Consider the following 19782-nt stretch of genomic DNA (forward strand, 5'->3'; position numbering starts at 1 on the left):
ATCGTCCTCATCCTCCTCATCGTGGGCGGCAACGGGCTGGTGTGCCTCAGCGTCTGCACGGAGCGGGCGCTGAAGACCACCACCAACTACTTCATCGTCAGCCTCGCCGTCGCCGACCTGCTGCTCGCTCTCCTCGTCCTGCCCCTCTACGTCTACTCCGAGGTGAGGCTGCCCGGGGGGCTGCGGCGGGACCGGGGGTTCTGAAAGTTACGGGGCTGCGGGGTGGGATCGGCGAGAGGCCGGGTACCGAGGGTTAAAGCCATGCACCTCCAAACCGCTGCAGAGCCACGAGTGATAGTAGTGGCAGCAAGTTCGTGGGCTCCCCCGTCGTCCTCTCCGGGTGATTGCCGAGCTGCAAATGCACCGAGTGGGGATGCACCAAATGCACCGAGTGGGAATGCACTGGGGTGTCTGCCCCGGGCCAGGTCAGCGCTCCAGGGAGCCCTCGCATTGCACATGTTCCCAGGTTGCCATCAGCAAATGGTCGGTTAGGAGGGGATCGAGAGCTCCTGTGCTGCGCTCCTTCTGGCGTATGGTGAGCAGGTTTTGGTGGTAAGGGAGATCTTTAGCCAGGAGGCAGGTTTCCATGTCGAGCTAAGTAGGAGAAGCTGTCTTTTTAGGGAGCTAGATGGGATCTGGTCACCCTGCATCAAGGTGGCTTTGGTCGGCTTGCTTCAGGGCTCCTCCTGGCAGGGGTGCTCTGGTTTGCGCAGGCCTGACCCTGCATGTGATGGTGGTCATGGAGAGCCACCCCGGGGGACTTTGGGTCAGGCTTTCTGTTCACCTCCAAAACGCACTCATCTCCAAGACTGCGACAGCCGAGGGAAAAAACAGGAGCTGCTGAGGTTGAGTGGTTTTGCATCTCTCTCTGCCTCTTTGTAAGGAAGGAGACATAAATGTTTACTGCCAGGGGATTGATAATGCCTTGAGATTGCAGGGGCATTTGTTGGACTGAAGTGAGGAGGCTCGCTAGAGCCTGCCCGTTAGTACCAGCCAGCAGCTCTTGCCTTGCTCAGGTGGGTGAAAGCACCCACAGGCCAAAATAGCAGTTGTTTTGCACCTGCCCTTGCGGTAGCTGGTGGTGTGGAAGCAAGAGGAGTCCTCTTCCCAGATGTGGGGAGAGCCAGGACGCAACCTTGTGCACAGTCAGCAGCCCCAGCAGGTCTGGGGACTGGGCGGTGGGTGTGTGTCAGGCGAACCTGGCGTTTTCTGATAGCCACATGATTTGTAAGGTGGTGGCTTAAGTGCTTCCTCAGGGAGTGAAAGGGGCTGTCCAAATGGTGTTCCCATCCTCGAAGGCTAAGACAAGAGTGTACCAGCGGTGCTCAGGCCTTAGCATCTCCCCTTCTCTCCTGTGCCAGGGCTGCCGCTCAGTGCCTGACTGGGACGGGCCTATACTTCCTTAAGCAAGGCAGGCTGCGGATTAGAGCTTAGGATGCTTTTAGCCTCTCTACCTGGTCCAAGGATTTTGCAGGACATTGTGACCTCTCTGGAGACAGAGGTATCCTGGAGGGACAGGTTCAGCTGGGGACCCATAACCAGTGAAGAACAGGAGCATTAGATTCCTCTCTCTCTGTCCACTGCACTGACAAGAGCTCCCCCCTGTAGTGTTTGGGTTTGGTGGCTTTGCTTTTCCCTCATTTTTTAAAAATCTCTCATATTTGATGCAGGATTTGCAGCTCGTTTTGTTCTGAAATACACTAAGGAAAAGTGAGAGTAGCCATTGAGTCAGCGCAGGGACAGAATTTTTGTGTTGGGTTTTTTCCTTTCTTTTCTTGGAGGCAAAAGCAAAAACTGTAGATCAGGATCAGATGCTCGGACAGGGGGTGCAGCATATTGTGATGGATGCTTTTTAAAACTATCTTGACTTCAGCTTGCATTCTGTCCCATTGCATTTAGCCCTGGAAAATGTGGCATGGACGGTCCTGAATGTTCAGTTCAACCTTTCATCTTGGTGTGGGGTTTTTTGTTTGTTTGGGTTTTTTAACTTTTGTACAGCTCCTGACAGAGTAAAGGTAGAGTTTGAGGGCTTATTGGAAAACTTGTAAACCAGCTGAGAGGGTGGGTTTATGTTTCTTGTTTAGCAGGAACAGAACAATAAACTCTTGCCATTTCCTTAATTCAGCAGAAGCGTGGTCATCTTGTACTTTTTTTCTGTGAGATGGCTTCTTGTGTTAGGTTTTTGGAAATACACCTCCCAGTCAGGGCTTTAGAAGACAGCTGGAGGGATTTAACTTTTGAGGTGACATCTGACAGCTGCACAAAACAACAGATCTCCCGCAAGCTTCAGTGAGGATGGGATTCCTTCCTGTGAGATGTGGATTATCCTTTGCTGCTGTTGACAGAAGCCTGAGCACAGTGGGAGAGTCCTTGATCTTGGCTGTTATTTCTAGTTGTTAAAGCTTATTCCGATGCGTTAGCAGCATTTGTTGACACACACTCTCCTTTTGTACTTCTGAAAGAGCCAGCATAACTTTTTGTCACAGCTAAACTCGTAGTTCATGGCGAGGATTCAGAGGTCTGGGCTGTAGGAAGCCAAATTGTGTGTTAGTTCTCTCTGGATGTCCCTTGTTTGTGTCTGCAGGGTTGGAGGATTGCTGAAAGCAAGTGCTAGACAAGGGGGAAACTGGTGTGTGCGCTCACAACTATTTATTTTCTGTACCATTTCACAACCCTGGAACCACAGCTTGGCAGAAGGGCAGGGAAATGGGGCCATCTAACGCAAACCTCCTCCGGTCCCATCCTCACACTGCAGCTTACAGGAGAAGCACCATGGTGGGGCGATGGCTTTCTGATGGTGAGCAGGAGATGGTGTCTATTACTCCTGGCCAGTCTTGGCCCTCTTACGCTAGGCTCCCTCAACGCCTAGAAAAATGGACAGTCCTTGGCTGAGAGAACGTTCTTTGGAAACAGGCCAGTGGTGTAGGAAATCAGTCTCTCCCACTGAACCGGAGCCGCGCGGCTCTCTCCAGGCGTGCAGGAAAGCCCATAGACCTCTCTCCCCACAGACCAGCCTTGTCTGTTCAAGATGAAGATTTGCCCCCGAGTCCTGCCCTGCCCTAAATCCCTCTCTAGTGTTCACTGTGCGTTGTTGGGAGTTCGTCAGGCTGCATTTCTTTCCTCATTAGTTTGTCCTGTCAAATTTACCTATCTTAGCAGCTCGAGTTGATGCTTGGGGCCTTAATGCGAGAGAGTGTTAAAACTAATGTGATGAAGCTGGCCTTCCATAAATCCAGATGTTGCTGTCATTTGTCAGTTCTGATCCTCCACAGCCTGATGTAACCAAGAAGCACCCTATGGATGAGAAGGGCAGAAACATCAGCTTTCCACTGGCTTAAAGCATCCATTTCCAATCTGAACAGCTCCCGAGACTGCCAGCATGAAGTGAGTCCCTGACAGGGCAGTGTTTACAGCCCGTTTCTCTTTTGCAGACGTACACCGTCTTTAAAGAAAACCAGACAAACTTCTGTACCCTGATCATTCCTCATTCTGTTTGGAGTGCTGGTGTGGATGGAGGTGGACTGGTGGTGTTTGCCATTTGTCTTGTTAGCTACTACACAGGGGTGGCTGAGCCGATGGGCCGGTATCAGGATGTGCCAGATCACAGTGTGGTGATGCAGATGAGCCCAGCGCTTTCCACTGAACTCGTTTGAATACGGAACAAAGACATGTTCTGGTGTTTGCCAGTTGTTAATTACTACACAGCAGGCTGCCCTGATAGGCAGAAGGCAGGAGTCTTCCAACTTGCTTGGGAGTATCAGCTCTTAGCTGTATGACAAGGAAAGGTAAAAATCCATGTGGGAAGGTAGACTGCTCTTCTGCAGCAGCCTTGTCTTTCTGATCACAGAATCCCAGAATCCCAGAATGGCAAGGGTTGGAAGGGACCTCGGGAGATCATCTAGTCCAACCCCCCTGCTCAAGCAGGATCCCCCAGAGCATGTTACACAGGGCGTTGTCCAGGCGGGGGTTGAATATCTCCAGAGAAGGAGACTCCACAGCCCCCCTGGGCAGCCTGGGCCAGGGCTCTGTCACCCTCAAAGTAAAGAAGTTCTTCCTCATATTCAGCTGAAACCTTTTATGTTTCAGTTTGTGCCCATTGCCCTCTCCTAGCAATCCAGTGCCAGTAAGGCAAGGATGATGGGAAGCAAGGGGGAGGGAGGTGGCCTGGGGCACTCCCAGGGGTTCATGATAATTCCCCAGGGGCAAAGCCCTCTGCTTTTGTGTGAAGAGAGGCCAGGAGTCTGCCTGGAGCATCGATAGCCCTGAAAATGGGGGGTATCGCTCCCCTGAGGCAGTGAGGACCCATGAGAAAGCAGAGCTACAAGGTGCAGTGGAGGTACTGCAGAATATCATCAGGCTCTGAGTGGCTTTGCCCACTAGAAATCTGCAGGGAGGGAGCGGCATGGCTACAAAGGCTTGTCTTTGTGTTGAACCGCTTCCTCTGCCCAAAGACTCTGTGACAACGGCAGGAGTCACAGCAGCAGTTCATACGGTCCTCATTAACTGGAGGCATTCCCAGCAATTAGGGCAGGCGCCAGGCCGAGCAGCTTCCCCTCTTGTACTCTGCTGTAGAGCGTACTCCTACCTGCCTCGCTCCGCAGACGGTGCCTTTGATCAGCTCTCTCCTTAATCCATGCCGAGTGCCCGGGCTGGGAACGGGCTCTGATCCGGGATGCTGCTGGCTGCTGGCAGGCGCCGCGTAAGGCACGGTTATGTAAACATCTTTGCCACTAAGATCTGTGTAATTGATTACGAAAAAGAGGAAACAGTTTTAGCAGATCTGTGTGTTACAGGTCAGGGAAGATAAGGCTTTCCAAGCAGGCACTCTGCCTCGCAGATCCTCAGAGTGATAGAGCAGCCAGTGCTAATTACACAAGCTGTTTTCTTGGTGAGGGTGATCCTGTTCTGCATAAAACTTTCAGGGTGTCAGTGTACCACTGGTACAGAACGATCTCTTTTTTGCAGCGTGTCATGTGCCTGTGATACAGCTCTTCGATGAGAGACCCTGCAAATTTTGTGTGGCTCTCTGTGAATGCGTGCCATCCTTTTTTTCAGAAGTATTTGAGATCAGTCTTTCCTGGTATCTCACAGCTTTAGTGGAAATAGATGTTCTTCTAGGCCTGACTGGTGTCTGAGCCACACGGTCCCTGCACAAAATACCAGGGGCGCAATACAGGCCAGCAATTACAAACCAGTGCTAAGGATTTTATTTTCAGTGACCAAAAAGGGGGGGAGGGGGGAGGTGTCTTTGAATTTTGGGCCCTCATCATGTTTCAGGTGGTTGACCAGACTTGCTTGACATTTCTGAAAAACCTTGACCTCAATGATTTAAGTCAAGAAACCATGTTAGAGCAGACGTGAGGCCACCTTTGTCTCGTGTCCCACTCCTCCTCCTTCCTCGCCCCTTGCAGCTTGCGTTGTGTCTTCTGGAGAATGTAGCAGTCGTCAAGGCTCATATAAAAGGGCCTGGAGTCAGCTTTTTGTGGTAATTTGGGCAATTCTTTGATGCTGGACTTTGCCCATTTGCAAGGATTACTACTCTTCTGATCGGTGTCATAGCCTTCTCAGCAGGCCTGGGCTTTTAGGGCTTAGCACTTTCAGTCTCTCCACGCAATGCGCTTGAGCCACGGCCTCGCTGAGGGCAGGCAGGTGCTGGCTCAGAAATTCAGCTGGGCATCTCCCAGTGCAGATGCAGGCTGCTGTTGCCTGGGTATCCTATTTCAGATGCCATCACCGCCAAAGACCAAAGGATCACTCTGTGCGCTCTGCTTCTTAGTGAGCCTGTTCGCTGGGCCAGCAAGAGAGGTGGGTGTGAAGCTGCGGTGTGGCGCCGTGCAGAAGTACGTGGCAGGACTGAGACAAGAGCTGTTATCATAGGAAGTAAGACTAAAACCTTTGGGCTTTTCCTGGCTCACGCCCTCAGGAGCACTGGCAGCATAAGAGCTCTTCTGGCATCAGGCTTGTTTGCAAGAAGGCAGATTTTTTTTCTTACACATCGGCTGTGCTTAGGAATAGGGACATGAAAATTACCTGAGCTAGGAAGGCAGCTTGCAAGGGTGTTGACTGCTCAGTCAAGTCTGTCTCCCGCCATCCACCATCCTACAAAATCTTTTCCGTATTCTTTGTGAGAAGCAGCTGGATTCGTTCCTCCTCTGCGTGTAGTGGTTCATCCAGAACCTAAGTGCCGTTTGTCATGAGATATTGGTGTCTTGTAAGAGACCACAGAGGCTGCATGTGAATTTACTGGCGTTGCCAGCCTTGGTCAGCTGAAAAAGCAGCCGCTCTGCACCTGGAATACCGCTTTGAAAGGGGCTTGGCTTGCATCCGGGGAGGCAATCTTTATCTCCTTCCTATAAACCCTCCCTGTCTGCCAGGAAGCACTGCACTAAGGGCAGAGCGTGACCCTCCCTGCCCATACAGTTTTCCACCTTCTTCCAAGAAGCGATGCCTGGGGGTTTCAAGTGTGGTGGTTAATATGCCGAGCCTCACGTATTTACGGCTCAGTCGGTGTTCTTGCCAGAGCTATGCAGAGAGTGTCCTCAGCCTTAGAAATGTTGTAGCAGGGAGGCTGGCTTGTGGGGTTGTACTTGCAGCTTTGTTTTACTTTGTTAAGGGAGATGGCTTGCCCGTAGAGCATCTGTTTCGCTGGGCGACCTGCTGTCTGTGTCTTCTCAGCAGCAGCGCTACCGGTCGTGCATCGCTGGAGGAAAACAAGGGGCCTCACACTGAAAAAGCAGAGAATGCAAAAAAGCCGGTGGCAGTGGAGTTGCTCTGGAGCACTTCTTAAGGGCGGCTTGAGCTGGTTATGATCCCTAAAAGCTTTACACTGTGTACCTTGGCAGGCTAATCTTCTACAACCTCCTGTAATTAGGTACCACTTAATGACACGACCCAGCAAAGCCAGCTACGCCTCTAATCCAAAGTCACTCACCCATCAGAGAGGTTCTTGGCACATTTTGCTAAGGTGGGCAGGCGAGAAACATGGTATAATGGGACGTCCTCTCCCAGCACCTTCCCCAGAGTCAGAGTCTTGGGAGTTGGTGGGGAAAGCAGCTCTGCCGAGAGGGACCTGGGAGTCCTGGGGGATGACAAGCTGACCATGAGCCAGCAGGGTGCCCTTGTTGCCAAGAAGGCCAATGGCACCCTGGGGTGCATAAAGAGGAGTGTGGCCAGCAGGGCGAGGGAGGTTCTCCTCCCCCTCTGTTCTGCCCTGGTGAGACCCCACCTGGAGCATTGGGTCCAGTTCTGGGCTCCCAGTTCAAGAAAGATGAGGAATTCCTGGAGAGAGTCCAGAGGAGGGCAACTAGGATGATGGGAGGACTGGAGCATCTCCCCTACGAGGAAAGGCTGAGGGAGCTGGGCTTGTTCAGCCTGGAGAAGAGAAGGCTGAGAGGGGACCTCATCAACACCTACAAGTATCTCAAGGGTGGGGATCACGAAGACGGAGCCAGACTCTTCTCAGTGGTGCCCAGCGCCAGGACAAGGGGCCATGGGCACAAACTGAGACATAAGAGGTTTCAGTTGAATATGAGGAAGAACTTCTTTACTCTGAGGGTGACGGAGCCCTGGCCCAGGCTGCCCAGGGGGCTGTGGAGTCTCCTTCTCTGGAGATATTCAAAGCCCGCCTGGATGAAGTCCTGTGTAACATGCTCTAGGAGAACCTGCTTGAGCAGGGGGGTTGGACTGGATGATCTCCCGAGGTCCCTTCCAACCCTTGCCATTCTGGGATTCTGTGAAAGGGAAGGGTTCGCAGCATTTTCTGAGCGCCCAACTTGACTCTCACGGCAAAGGCTTCTTCTGAAGGTGCTGCAGCCTGAGAGCTCTTGCCCTTTTCAAAATCAATTAGTTCCCCCAAGTCACAAACAGGTTTTGAAAACTGTGGCCCAGAATCAAATTTTCTCTCTCATAATCGGAACTGAACTTGTCAGGATCCCAGTGAGCTTGGCAAAAATTTGAGGGTTGGGGTTTTTTTTCTGATTGAGCTCCCAAATCTAGTTTGGGGTGCCAGATCTGTGCTAGAGAAAAGGCTGAATGAAGCATTCAGGTCTGAATGCAGCCCTGCCCGGAGGCTGGAGCTACCTCTTAGGAGATGGCTATATAAAAATAGCCGTACAGTTTCTTCAATCTACTTGAGCTTTACAGCTCTGCTAATCGTAATCCAGTGCGTGACATCATTACTGCCTGATGTTAATCTGTGCAGAGCTGCCTGCCCCCCGTTTCTGGCCAGGGGTTTCTGTGCCTGCCCAGCGTGACGTGGAGAGCGTTACCCGCGTGGCTCTGTTTCGTGTGCGGTTACCCACGTGCAAGTGCTGGGAGGTGGCGCCTGCTTCGCTGGGCGGCTTTCTTTTGGGTTACATAGACTAAACAGAACCCCTTTTCCCTACTTCCCCTATTTTAGAACCAAAGAAAGCAACGGTCTAATTGTTCCTCTCCTTGGCTTCATCCCGTCGCTCCTCGCTTCGCACTGGCCCATGGGTTGAACTCCATTCCCCACCCTTGGCACCTCCTCCACCATCCCCATGCCAGGCGCCGGGCATTTCGCTTGCCCTCCTAAGATGCTGAATTGCTTTTTTGGTTCGCCCCACTCTCATTTCTTAACAACTGCCTCCCCAAGTTGGTCACGATTTTTCTGGTACCAAAGTGCTTATCGCGGAGCCGAGCCAGGAACGTGGTGGCGGGGGCCGTGCTCCTCAGCCTGGCCGCTGCGTGTCTGCCCCGGGGCCGAGCGCAGCCCCCGGGCGGGCGGGCAGCGCCGCTCAGCCACTGCTCTCTCTCAGCAGTCTCAGACATACGTGTGTAGTACCCGTTCCGTAAATAGGAGTACGCAGTGTGTAATAATAGATGATGTATGGTTTGTGCATTTTACTACATACTACCATACTACAGGATATGTAATATAGAGGTTATTTATATATGTTCTGTATTGTATCGTTATATATCAATGCACTGTATAATACAGATTATTAATACATTGATATGTATTAATATGATCTATGAAAGTCCCTGGGACTTCTTATATATATTTTTTAATAGTGCATTATATATAGTAAATAATGTATATTACATGTAGTGATATATATGTTATAGTAATATTTATTATATATATTTATAATAGTAAGAGTGTATATAGAGTATATGTAGTGTTTGATATCTTGCAAAGTCCCAGGGGCATTTTATATTTATATTTATATTTACATAATCTAATTTTTAATAATAAACATAGTAACTTTAAATCTAATTTATAAATATACATACATTCCATATCTAGCATATATTACATAGAAATGTATGGATAAATTGTATGTAATGTATAAAATGTTATGTATAGCATTGATATAGAGCATGTATTATAGAAAAACATTTCAAAGCCCCTACGTATGCACAATATGTATAAATGTTCACTATATTATACATCTTGTGTTACGGCCATACATAATCTGTAGCTTATTAGTATAATATACGTATCTATATATAATTTTATACATGTGTGTGTTCTATACACTGTATAAAGACTATATAGAGAGATATTCTGTATATGTGGGGCTTTGCAGAGGGGCCGGGCTGCCTGGGTGTGCTCTGACCCGCCCTGGCAGCCGTCGTGCCGCGTCAGCGGGGCGGTCAATCTCCGGGCGGCGGTGCTGGGCTGTTGGGGTGAGGCTTCTGCAACTGGGGCTGCAGGGAGGGGATGGCCGGGAGCCGAGGGGCCTCGGGCCCCAGGCAGGGCCATTCCCCCGAGCTGCTGCTGCTTTTGGCAACAGCTCAGCTCCTGCAGCGGGCCTGGTTAGAGCGTGACCGCAAGCTTCTGTGGCAATATGGCTGTGAAGGAGCTAAAAAAATAAACATACACATAGGTGTATGTGTATTTAATAGCTATAAAATAGCTGAACGGCTGAGCGTTAGTCTGATAGAGAACAGCTCTGCAAGCTGCTGGTGGAAGACCGGTGTTTGAGTTGGTTGTGACAAGCGGCCATTGCTGCTGAACACTTTGTTGTCAAGCTAAACTCATCCCTATTTGTACGGCACGGGTTTGGGTTCTTCACCGAACCTCTCTGCAGAGGGACCCAAAAAGGCCCTCAGACAGCTCAGCCCTGTCCCTCAGCAGAGCTCGTGCATTTCTTGCTGAGCTCATCTTACTTCTTGCCAGATGACCCCTCCCTGTCCCCTGCCAGCACTACCGCTTTGCGCCCTGCTCCTCACACAAACAGCACGCGCGCCCACGGCATCATAGAATCATAGAATCACTTTGGTTGGAAAAGCCCTTTGAGATCATCGAGTCCAACCATTAACCTAACCCTGCCATCCCACCACTAAACCATGTCCCTAAGCACCTCATCTACCCTAACCCTACATCGTGACAGCCATTGCAGAGGCTCGGTTTCTTGTGCCCGGAACGGAGCGGTTTTTACCACAACTGAATGTGGAGTCAGCACTTGCAGACCACACGGAGCGGTGCGGCTTCCAAGTGTGGGATGACAGAGCCGTATCTGAGTTTGATGCGGGGGGAGGAGGGAGCCTTTCTTCCTCTCCGCTGCTAAACTAGGATGGAGTGGGTGAGCCTGAGCTGAGTGGGGTTTTGAGCTCCTCTTTTACTGTCAGGGAAGAAGGCACCCTCTCTTCTTGTACTCAAATCAGAATTTTTATAAAAACTCTGTTTATGGCCACATCCTAGAGGCAGTTGTCCTGATGCACGGAAAGGAAGCTGACATTCAGTGCATCAGCTTTGGATGCAAGGGTTTGGTGCCATGTGCTGAAGAAGGGTTTAATGAATCCTGACTTATTTCTCTGGTCCTTGAGCTTTTCCTTCCATTCCCATTTTCCAGTGGCCGGGTTCACGGCACACCGCTGAGCAAACCTTCCCGTTCCGCAAGCTGGTATTGATAAACCGCAACCCCCTGGGCATCTTCTGGCTTTGTTGGTTTTTTTCTGATGATTATTTGGGTACATAGCGTATTTTTTAACTGATGTCTTTTGCATAGCAGAGTAACACGGACCAACGACATGCGGCTGGTCACGTCCTCTCGCTGGCAGCACTTGTGCTTTGCCCTGGGTGCCTGCAGTTGCAGAGAGAATGAACAAGAGATTGTATCTGACCAGCTTGCACACAGGCTCAAGAGGCTGGCCTCGTGCTTGGCGGGACAGAACGAAACAGTTCTGTAGCACACAAACCCCACCCACATCGCCTGCAGGCAGGACGTTGGAGCGGTCTGGATGTGCAAAATGGGAGAGGAGCTTGGTGCTCCATCACTTGTTGAAGAGCTGCTCCCTGCTTCCTCGGTGACCGGCAGCCAGGGGTGCTGCCCAGCCAGTGCTTAGCCCTGCATTACTGGGGAGACTTCGGGGTGGGCAGTTGGATGAGTTTGGGGGGTTTGAGCCTGCTGGCTGTCACGCTGCGCTAGCCCAAGGCAGCGGGGGCTGCCCCGTGTCTGTTATTCTGCCCAGCACGACTTGCTTGGCCATGCTGGTGGTCTGTGGGCTCCGTTCTCCAGCCAGGCCAGAACCGCGGAGCCCTGTGCAAGCTGTGAGCTCTTGCATGGGGCTGATTCCCATGTGCAGGAATTAGCTTTGCTGGAAGGGGAGCATCGCGCCGCGGGCAGGACTGCCCGACTTCAGGCTGCTTCTCTGGAGGAAAATGCGAGTGCTGGAGGTGCCCAGGCACGGAGTGGTTTCGTGTCATTCTAAAGGCGGTGGGACATGGAATCTGCTGACCCGGGGCATCTTTTCAGTTCCAGGGAGGCGTGTGGTCCCTCAGCACGGTGGTGTGCGATGCCCTGATGACCATGGACGTGATGCTGTGCACGGCCTCCATCTTCAACCTCTGTGCTATCAGCGTGGATCGGTAAGTGCCTTCCTCCTCTTCGTGCTGGGAGGGGGGGGAGCGCTGTGTCCTGGCGTCAAGCTGCTGCCATAGACGCCCCTGCAAGGGTCCCACGCTGGGAGGCCAGGTCCTGTTCTCCCCTAAGGAGGGTGTTCTGCCCTCCCCAGCACCAGCTTCGCATCCCGTCAGTACCCTTGAGGTGGCCGAGCTGAAGGTACGGGCGTGCGACGAGGCCAGGGCTGTCCCCTTGGGTGCTCTGCTGAGGGGGCAGACTGGTTGTAGCCCAGGCCTCAGCTACTTCAGTAAATTAATAGGGGGGGAAGGAGAGGAGCAAGCAGCTTTGGGACCACTCCGCTTGTGTTACCCATGGTGACACCACCGGACTAGGACTGACTCACCTGGGGCCTGTATTGGCAGGTTTATCGCTGTTTCAATCCCACTGAACTACAACCGGCGACAAATCGACCTGCGGCAGTTGATCCTTATATCCACCACCTGGATATTTGCCTTTGCTGTAGCATCTCCTGTCATATTTGGTCTCAACAACGTCCCAAACCGGGACCCCAGCCTGTGTCAGCTGGAGGATGACAACTACATCGTGTATTCCTCCATCTGCTCCTTCTTCATCCCTTGCCCCGTCATGCTGGTGCTCTACTGCGCCATGTTCCAAGGGCTCAAGCGCTGGGAAGAAGCCAGGAAAGCCAAGCTAAGGGGCAGCATCTACGGGGCCAACAGGAAGCTGTACCACCCCTCCACCTTCACCGAGAGCGAGCGGACCGGACTGGAGCCAGAGGAGTGCAGCCCTTACGCCCGCTCTGACCACCCTGGGGACTATGTGACGGACAATGGGATCCAGACTGTCTCCTACCCGCACCTCAAGTACCCACACCCAGGACACAGTCGGAAGCGGGCCAAGATCAACGGCCGGGAGCGGAAGGCCATGCGGGTGCTGCCTGTCGTCGTCGGTGAGTAGCAGTCGGTGACGGCTGGGGAAGGGCGGGGGGTGCGCTGCGCTGTCCTACGCAGGCTTCACTCCGGCAGGAATCGTTTGAACCTGGCGAAGTGAGCGCACGCTTTGCGGACTCCCCTGCCAAACAACCCAGGCACGGGTGCTTGGGCAGCAATGAGAGGTGTCACACTGAGCGCCAGGCTTTGCTCCAGCCTTGCTGGAGGAGGGTAAGGGCGAGATAAAAGCCACCTCCCTCTTGTTCCACCTCCCCAGTGGCCTGTCCTTGGTCCTCCTCCCTCTCGCCACGTGCGGACTGGTCTGAACACCCTCCCTGCCCTTGTTCCTGTGGAACAGCCTGGTTGTGGCTTTTCCTCCCGGGGTTGTGGCTTGCCCTGCCGCAGCCCTCTCTCGTTGGGCAAGGACGTTTATCCAGTGAAAACCTCAGCATCCCTTTGAGCCAGAGTAGCGCCAACAAGTAACCACCCTTGGGAAGGAACCTCCGTACGGTGTTCATAATCCAACCAAGCTTTTCTGTGACTTCCGACAGCGTAAATGCAAAGCGATATTAGACTTAGACTTTTTGTCACCATTTAGGACACCTAAAACATCCTAAATTTTTTGCCTGGGCGTAAGCCCAGCTCTACGTGTCAGCACATCTGCTGCTTTTTCCCAAAGTGCTCTGAGCTGTCTCCATTTCTGTCTGGCCCGGGCTGTGTTTGCTAAATTAAACCCCTTTTAACATTCGCATCACTTTCTCTCTTTAATGTCCTTCCGGCAGGTGCTTTCCTCTTCTGCTGGACACCTTTTTTTGTGGTCCACATTACCAGGGCTCTCTGCAAGTCCTGCACCATTCCCACTCAAGTCACCAGCACTGTCACTTGGCTGGGTTACGTCAACAGTGCTCTCAACCCCATCATTTATACCGTTTTCAACACGGAGTTCAGGAACTTCTTCCGCAAAGTCTTGCACTTCTTCTGCTGAGCCCACCGGAACCGGCGGGGAGAAGGAGCAACCAGGCTATTTTTTTTGTATAGTTCATTAAAGATCTATTTCTGCCTAAGGTCTGCTGTCTTTGTTGGGAGGAGGGAAGCAGGAGAGATGGCAGCTAAAGGATGCCGCTTCCCAGCCCTTTGGTATAAGGAGTTACAGGTGAGTACCGGCGGCTACAGCTCACATGCCCCCCCCTCCCCCCCACTGGAAACTGCACTTTTTTAACTCTTGGTGCTTGACAAAAGCGGCACGAGACAGCAGGGATCATTCTCGGAACAGCTCCTGCTTTGAATTTAGGGGTTTGGTCTGGTTTGGGCTTCCCCCAGCTGTTGCTAAGCAAAGTAAAGCGCCCCCGGTCCCTGCCGTGACCCAGGGAGGCAGGAGAGCTGTGAAGCCTGCAGCTGCTCTGGCCCCTGTGCGGGGAATCCAGAGCCGGCTCCGGGCCTGCGTGGGCTCTCTGGCTGCTGGGGGGGCGTTAACAGGGCTGGGAGGTAACATGGACAGGGGGCTGGGGGGAAACAGGCTGTTGAGCTTATTTCCCCCATGTTCACATGCCAGATGAGGGCGTATCTACCTGTGCAACCTCCTTTCCCTTGGCAGTTTTAAATCCAAAGACTGATTTGACAAGGGTCCTACGTTAAAGTCCTACCAAAAAGAAAAAAAAAACAAACCACAAACCCAAACAAAAGGGCCCTGCCCAGTATTCCTGACTCCCCTCCCCGGGCAGGAAGGCTGGCCCTCGCCGAGAAACGCCAAAATTTGGCCAAGACCTGGAGAAATGTGAAGCGACTGCTGTGGGGCAGCACTGCTCTGCAAGCCCACAGCGTGCAGCGGGCGCTCCCAACGCACTGGAGACGGGTACGGCTCATCCCCCCAGCACGCGGCGAGGCCGGGCTGATGAGGAGACCCGAGCGCGGCTGACGGCTCACGGCCGCCTCGCTCGTTACCAGCGCACAAAACAGCGTTCCTGCCTCGCTAACTGTTGTGTGTTCCCTGCTGGGGAACGGCGAGGGGTTGCGCTGAGGCTGCCGGGGCACGGAACACGCAAGGCTAGCCAGGACGGGAGTCGTAACGTCCTTGTAAGCCTGCGTGCGGCTGCCTCGTAGTAATTTCAGAGTTACCCGCCCAGAGGCACAACGATGCTGTCGCTGGTTCTCCAGAATCCCTTATCAAGCCGTACGATGCCTGCCGGGAACCATTTCCAGCCTGCAGGAAAAAAATCCTTGATACCTTTTGGTAAAGCTGAGGGCAGTGACACCAGGGGTAGCCAGAGGGAGCAGCTAATTGCCGTTCTCCGAGGCTCGGGAGGGAGGAAAGCGGTTATTGTGCAAAGCAGCAATCTTCTGAGCAATGATTTTTTGTGTAGGCTTGTTGTTTTCCAAGGGGCAATTTCCTTGCTTAGAAACAAAAGGAAAAAAAGTCTTGCAAGGAGGTCTGAAGCTTCTCTTTGACTAAGAATAACAATTGCTTGATCAATTTGTCATCAACAAACAACTGAATTCCCACGGTGATTATCTTGTAAATTTTTGAGTTCTGCAGTTTGCCACTGCGCTGGGGCACAGCTGCCCCGGATGCCAGGGCTGGCGCTGGTGGGGAGCTCCCCGAGAGCTTTAATTAGCAAGGCAACAAGACCTTTAAGATTCACAGAGGAAGGAACGGGCTCGTCAGAAACTGCGAGTGTCAGACTCCAGTATTTCCCATCATGTTTTTCTCTATTATTACTTTCCTGCCACTCTGGATAGGATTTTCTCCTTTTGACAGCATTTGTGACACCCTGATTCAGAGGTGACCCCTCTTGGAGCGTAAGCTAAGCAGGATTCCTCCTCGCCCACCAACACTGAATTGGAGTGACCACCCGGACAGGACAAGTAACCCCTCACCGTTGCTATGCCTGGGGTGAAAAAAACCCACCAGAGAGGTGCGCGTGTCCACTGAGACTCCTCCAGCCTGGAGCACTCATCTTCAAACACGAACAAGGGCGTCTGATTAGCCTAAATTATTAAAGAAGTACATTAATAATTAAGTGATTTTGTTGCAGTGAACAAAGCAATTAACTCGCTAATGCTCACCACGCCTTCAGTTAGCAGCCACCAAACGGCCGTGACAGGACGGCGCTCTCCTAACGCGCTCTTCCTTTGGGGTTGCTCAGGTCTGACTTTGGCCAGACGGCCACTACGAGCTGCGGCCAAGGCGCGCCACCGGAGGAGCCCGTGCCTCCCCCGCTGAACCAGCCCCGTCCCAGCCGGCCTCCTACGGAGAGGGAGCGTAAAGAGAGGCGCGCCCAACCGCAGCCGCGTCGTAGCTGCGCCAACCCCCGACGGCCACGCGGCAGCCGCTTGCTGCATCTATCCGTACGTTAAAAGTGCTGCCGTGGGAATTAAACAGCACCGCTGGGCACGCTCAGGCTTTCACCGCATTTTATTTAACAACATGTTAATTTTCACTTGAATATATTCAAGTGCAGAAGCTCCAATGTGTTCCGAATTTGCCCAGCACAGCGGGAACACAGGGAAAAAAAAACAACAAAAAAAAAAAGTCCTTCCAATGGCAAACTAAGAACTTGTAGTGACTTTTTCAAGGCAATTAAATAAACCGAATGAACGTTCGCTTCCTTTTTCAGACAAGAGGTAGGGAGGCGCAGGGAGAAGGAAACACCGGCAAATCTTGTTGCAGCGCCTGCTTTAGATCCATCTCAAGAGAGATGATGAGATTGCTGTAATCCACACGGTGGAGGTTCCGGTCTGGCAAAGTCGAAGCTTCCTTAGGCCCAAGGTGGCTCCCAGCTGCTAGGCTGCAGTCAGGTGGGGTTTGTTTTTCCCAGCTGAGGTTTTCACAGTCTCTGTATGATTCAAAGTTTTGGAAGAGGATCGGGAGTAGGGAAATGCTGTCACAGTATCAAAAAAAGTCTTTCAAAAATGAGTTTGCTGGAGAGAGGAGTGTGGTTTGTAAAGGCCAAGACCGTTCAGGCCGGGCTGCCGATCCAGCCGGCCGCCCCACGCTGTTCATGAACGGTTGAAGAGGTAGGTGTGCTCAGACGGTGACTTTCTCCATTACGCTGTCTGTGACGTGCACCTCGTCAGCCTGCACCGTCACTGTGGCCGACTGGCCGCAGATATGCTGGTGGTCCTTCCAGTCCTGCGAGGGAAGGGCAGATGGAAAGGCCATGAAGAGAAAGGGCCCTCGGCAAGTGTGCTGCCTGCAAGGGCACGCCGGGCCCCAACAGAAGCCCCCTCTGAGACACGCTCGCGCCAGCACAGCTGGGCTACAGCGGGTCTCTAGTGCTCGGCCAAACACGACTAACGACGGAGAGGAAAGGATCCACACACTGGGTCAACGCTAGAGACAGACACAAACTGAGCAGAACGCTGGCTTCTCAACCCAAAACCCAATCCAGGACATCAAGGTCAGTTAGGTCGTGGAAAAATGTTACTAAACCAGTCAGAACCTTGACTTCAACCCTCTCCTGCAGGGCAGCGGACCACAAGCAGCGCCCACAAAGGACAGCGCCACACAAGGGGTCTCAGTTCCGTAAGGGCTAAGGAGAGGAATGCGACTCCTCCCAAGGCTTTAACTTCTAGTTCTGAACTAAACAAACGGCTCCTCTAACTTCCTCGGCTCAGAGGTCGCACATCACGGGTGACAAGTACAGGGGGAACCTCCGGATTCAGTTACTGACGAGCACTCCAGACCCCCGCCCTCTCACAGTGCAGAGCACCAGCCACAGGCACGGGCTGACGTCCCCTTGGGAGCGACACGCTGTCCAGGAGGGGAACAAAAGGCGACTGTTGGGTGCCATTCCCAGTGCTCTTTGTAGTGAGAGGACAGCAGGGCGGCGTTCCTGTCCCTGAGGTACCTGGGGGGGCGGCAGGTAGGCTGCCTAAGTTTTCTGCAAGCGGCATTTGTGTGTCGTTCTTTGGAATTTTTAATCTTTCTGCTCTGCAGACAGAGGAACTTGGGCACCATTACACCGTGTTACAGGCAAAAGGAAACAGAATTGCTCAGCTCCTCAGTGCCCCTGGCATCAGTTGATGAAAACTGAACTTGGACAGCCTGCAGAACTGTAACCCTGGCCAACCCAAATTATCCTTTCCTCTAAAGCAGGGCGCCAAGGGTCTTTGTGAGGAACCTGGGCAAAACATGAAGCACAGCAGTTTCCTCCACTGTACTTCCTCATACCTGTTTCCACCTCCCATGTTCAGAATCCTAGACTTTGTCCCACTGTGTCATCTGGAGCATCACAAATAATGCAAATAAGAGAACGATGTCCTCAGCGAGGCAGCAGGAGCACAGGCGCTCAGGAGGGTTCAGCTTACCAGGAAGTGGCAGGGAAGGGTTGTAGAAGTGCTCCCAGCTCTAACTGGTCCCCACAGCTCCCATGGTAAGGTGCCCACGCCTTCGTTTCTGGTGTTACTCGGATTTTTAGATTGCCTTTGAGAAGGCGCGTGCAAATCTGGGGATTTTCCCTACCCACCTGATCCAGGCGCTGACCCGCAGCCCTGCCCCATCTCTGCGGGGTGGGTTTGGGCTGCTGGGGCTGCTGGCCCACGCAAGCCTCGTGCTCTGGCTGCCTGCGTGACACAGCAAGTTCCCCTGCCCGCCCCTCTCGCTGTGCTTGCGCCCATCAGGCAGCCGGCAGAGCCGCCTGGGTCTCCCCCGGGTCACACAGCCCCCTCTGAACAACTGAATCTGCAACTCACAAACAAGCTTATACCTTCCGCTGGCAGAAAGTGGAGCAGTAGTTGACTTTGTGGCATCCTGTGCACTCGTTCGTTGCCTCACGACCACAGTTGACGCAGGACTGCTGTGAAAACGGACAGCAAAGCGACCACGTCAGAGGTAACAACAACAGCGAGATCACCGAAGTGTAACGCAGGTGCTGTAATACGACGCGATGCAGGAGCAGTGGTAAAGCCCCCATTTCCCAGTATGTCCTCGACACACAAAACAAAACGAGCCCAGTGCCTTCTGGAAACGCTGTCAGAGACCCACGCTCCTTGCCGTGTCAGCTGGGGTCACTTTGGAAAAAGAAATGCACCTCTCTTTCCCCACCTGGCGGGCAAGAAGCCCTTCAAAACCAGGGGAGAGATAATGAGTGGTCATGGAAGTCTCCTCTCGGCACCACAAAGCTGCCTCCCTCCACGCAGGCCGTGTACCGTAGCAGCCGCAGCCAGGTTACTGCAGGCTGTCGTCAGTCCTAACCAAGGGCGGGTGTGTTCCAAACAGCGGTGTACATCGATGCCCAAGCTCTGAGTTTACCTCAAATTTAAAGTTCTAAAAGGTGGATTTGGTTTGGTTTATAATCCTGCGTATGTCTGAGAGAGGGTCTAGAGGAAGGCCAAGAGCAGGCCTAAGGATGGGACCCTTCCATTTAATCTTTCCCTGCCAGTCAGCAGCACGACTAGGGAAGCAGTGTCCCAACAGGGAGACAGAAGACAGAGGAGTAAAATTAAGAAGGCTGTAACAGGAGTGAGGACTTAAACCTGAAAGTAAGGTGAGACAGGATACATGGGTGAAAAATCACACCTGGTTTATAAAGGATGTTTTTGTGTCTATCGCTTTAATCTTGTATCGGTGACATCAATTAACATAACCTGTGTATTTAGGTGGAAATATCATTGAACTACCACAAAAATAAGCATTTCACAGAGCACTCCGTCTCCAGCTCATTAAATTACTGACAAATCATTAGCACGTCAGAGCAGCAGTGTGAGGCCGTGACAGGAAGCGTTTCTCGGCTGTGAAAGTATCGCAGGCGTCTTTAGTTCCCACCAGCCCCTTCTCTCTTTTGAGCACAGCCAACCTAACAATCAGCACCCTGATGAACACTGAGATCATCACACCATCTGCTCACACCTTACCAACGTACCTACAATTAATAGTTGGCATGACTGAACTATATTTGTATATTCCTGATGTACAGCCAGGGATTCAGGCCACCAAAACGGGGCTTAAAGCTGCTCTGTGGGACCTGCAAAGCCAGTCCCAAAGGGGTACCCGAGTGAGGCTGTTCGTAAGCTGTACAGGATCG

At 52.5% G+C, this 19782-nt stretch overlaps 2 protein-coding genes across 3 annotated transcripts in view; one reads left to right on the top strand and one right to left on the bottom strand.

Moving 5' to 3' along the window:
* On the top strand, window positions 1-13745 carry DRD4 (dopamine receptor D4; the record flags this gene model as incomplete). The annotated part of the gene is made up of 4 exons (XM_009644530.2): window positions 1-162; window positions 11724-11836; window positions 12233-12780; window positions 13543-13745. Coding segments are annotated over 4 exons (1026 nt in total), but the record flags the coding sequence as incomplete, so codon positions are not given.
* Window positions 13746-16182: 2437 nt separating this feature from the next.
* DEAF1 (DEAF1 transcription factor) overlaps window positions 16183-19782 on the bottom strand; it is a 21938-nt gene continuing 18338 nt past the window's right edge. The window contains exons 8-9 of one of the 2 annotated variants that reach the window (XM_035900092.1): window positions 18466-18555; window positions 16183-16889 (exon numbers count right to left, since the gene is read on the bottom strand). In XM_035900092.1, the coding sequence (XP_035755985.1) occupies window positions 16785-16889; window positions 18466-18555 (195 nt within the window). In that variant the 3' untranslated portion in view covers window positions 16183-16784. Of the gene's footprint in view, window positions 18556-19782 lie in introns of both variants that reach the window. The other variant, XM_035900090.1, reaches the window with a different exon arrangement.

The sequence above is a fragment of the Egretta garzetta genome, unplaced genomic scaffold, assembly GCF_000687185.1.
Source record: "Egretta garzetta isolate BGI_Z169 unplaced genomic scaffold, ASM68718v1 scaffold658, whole genome shotgun sequence".
NCBI lineage: Eukaryota > Metazoa > Chordata > Aves > Pelecaniformes > Ardeidae > Egretta > Egretta garzetta.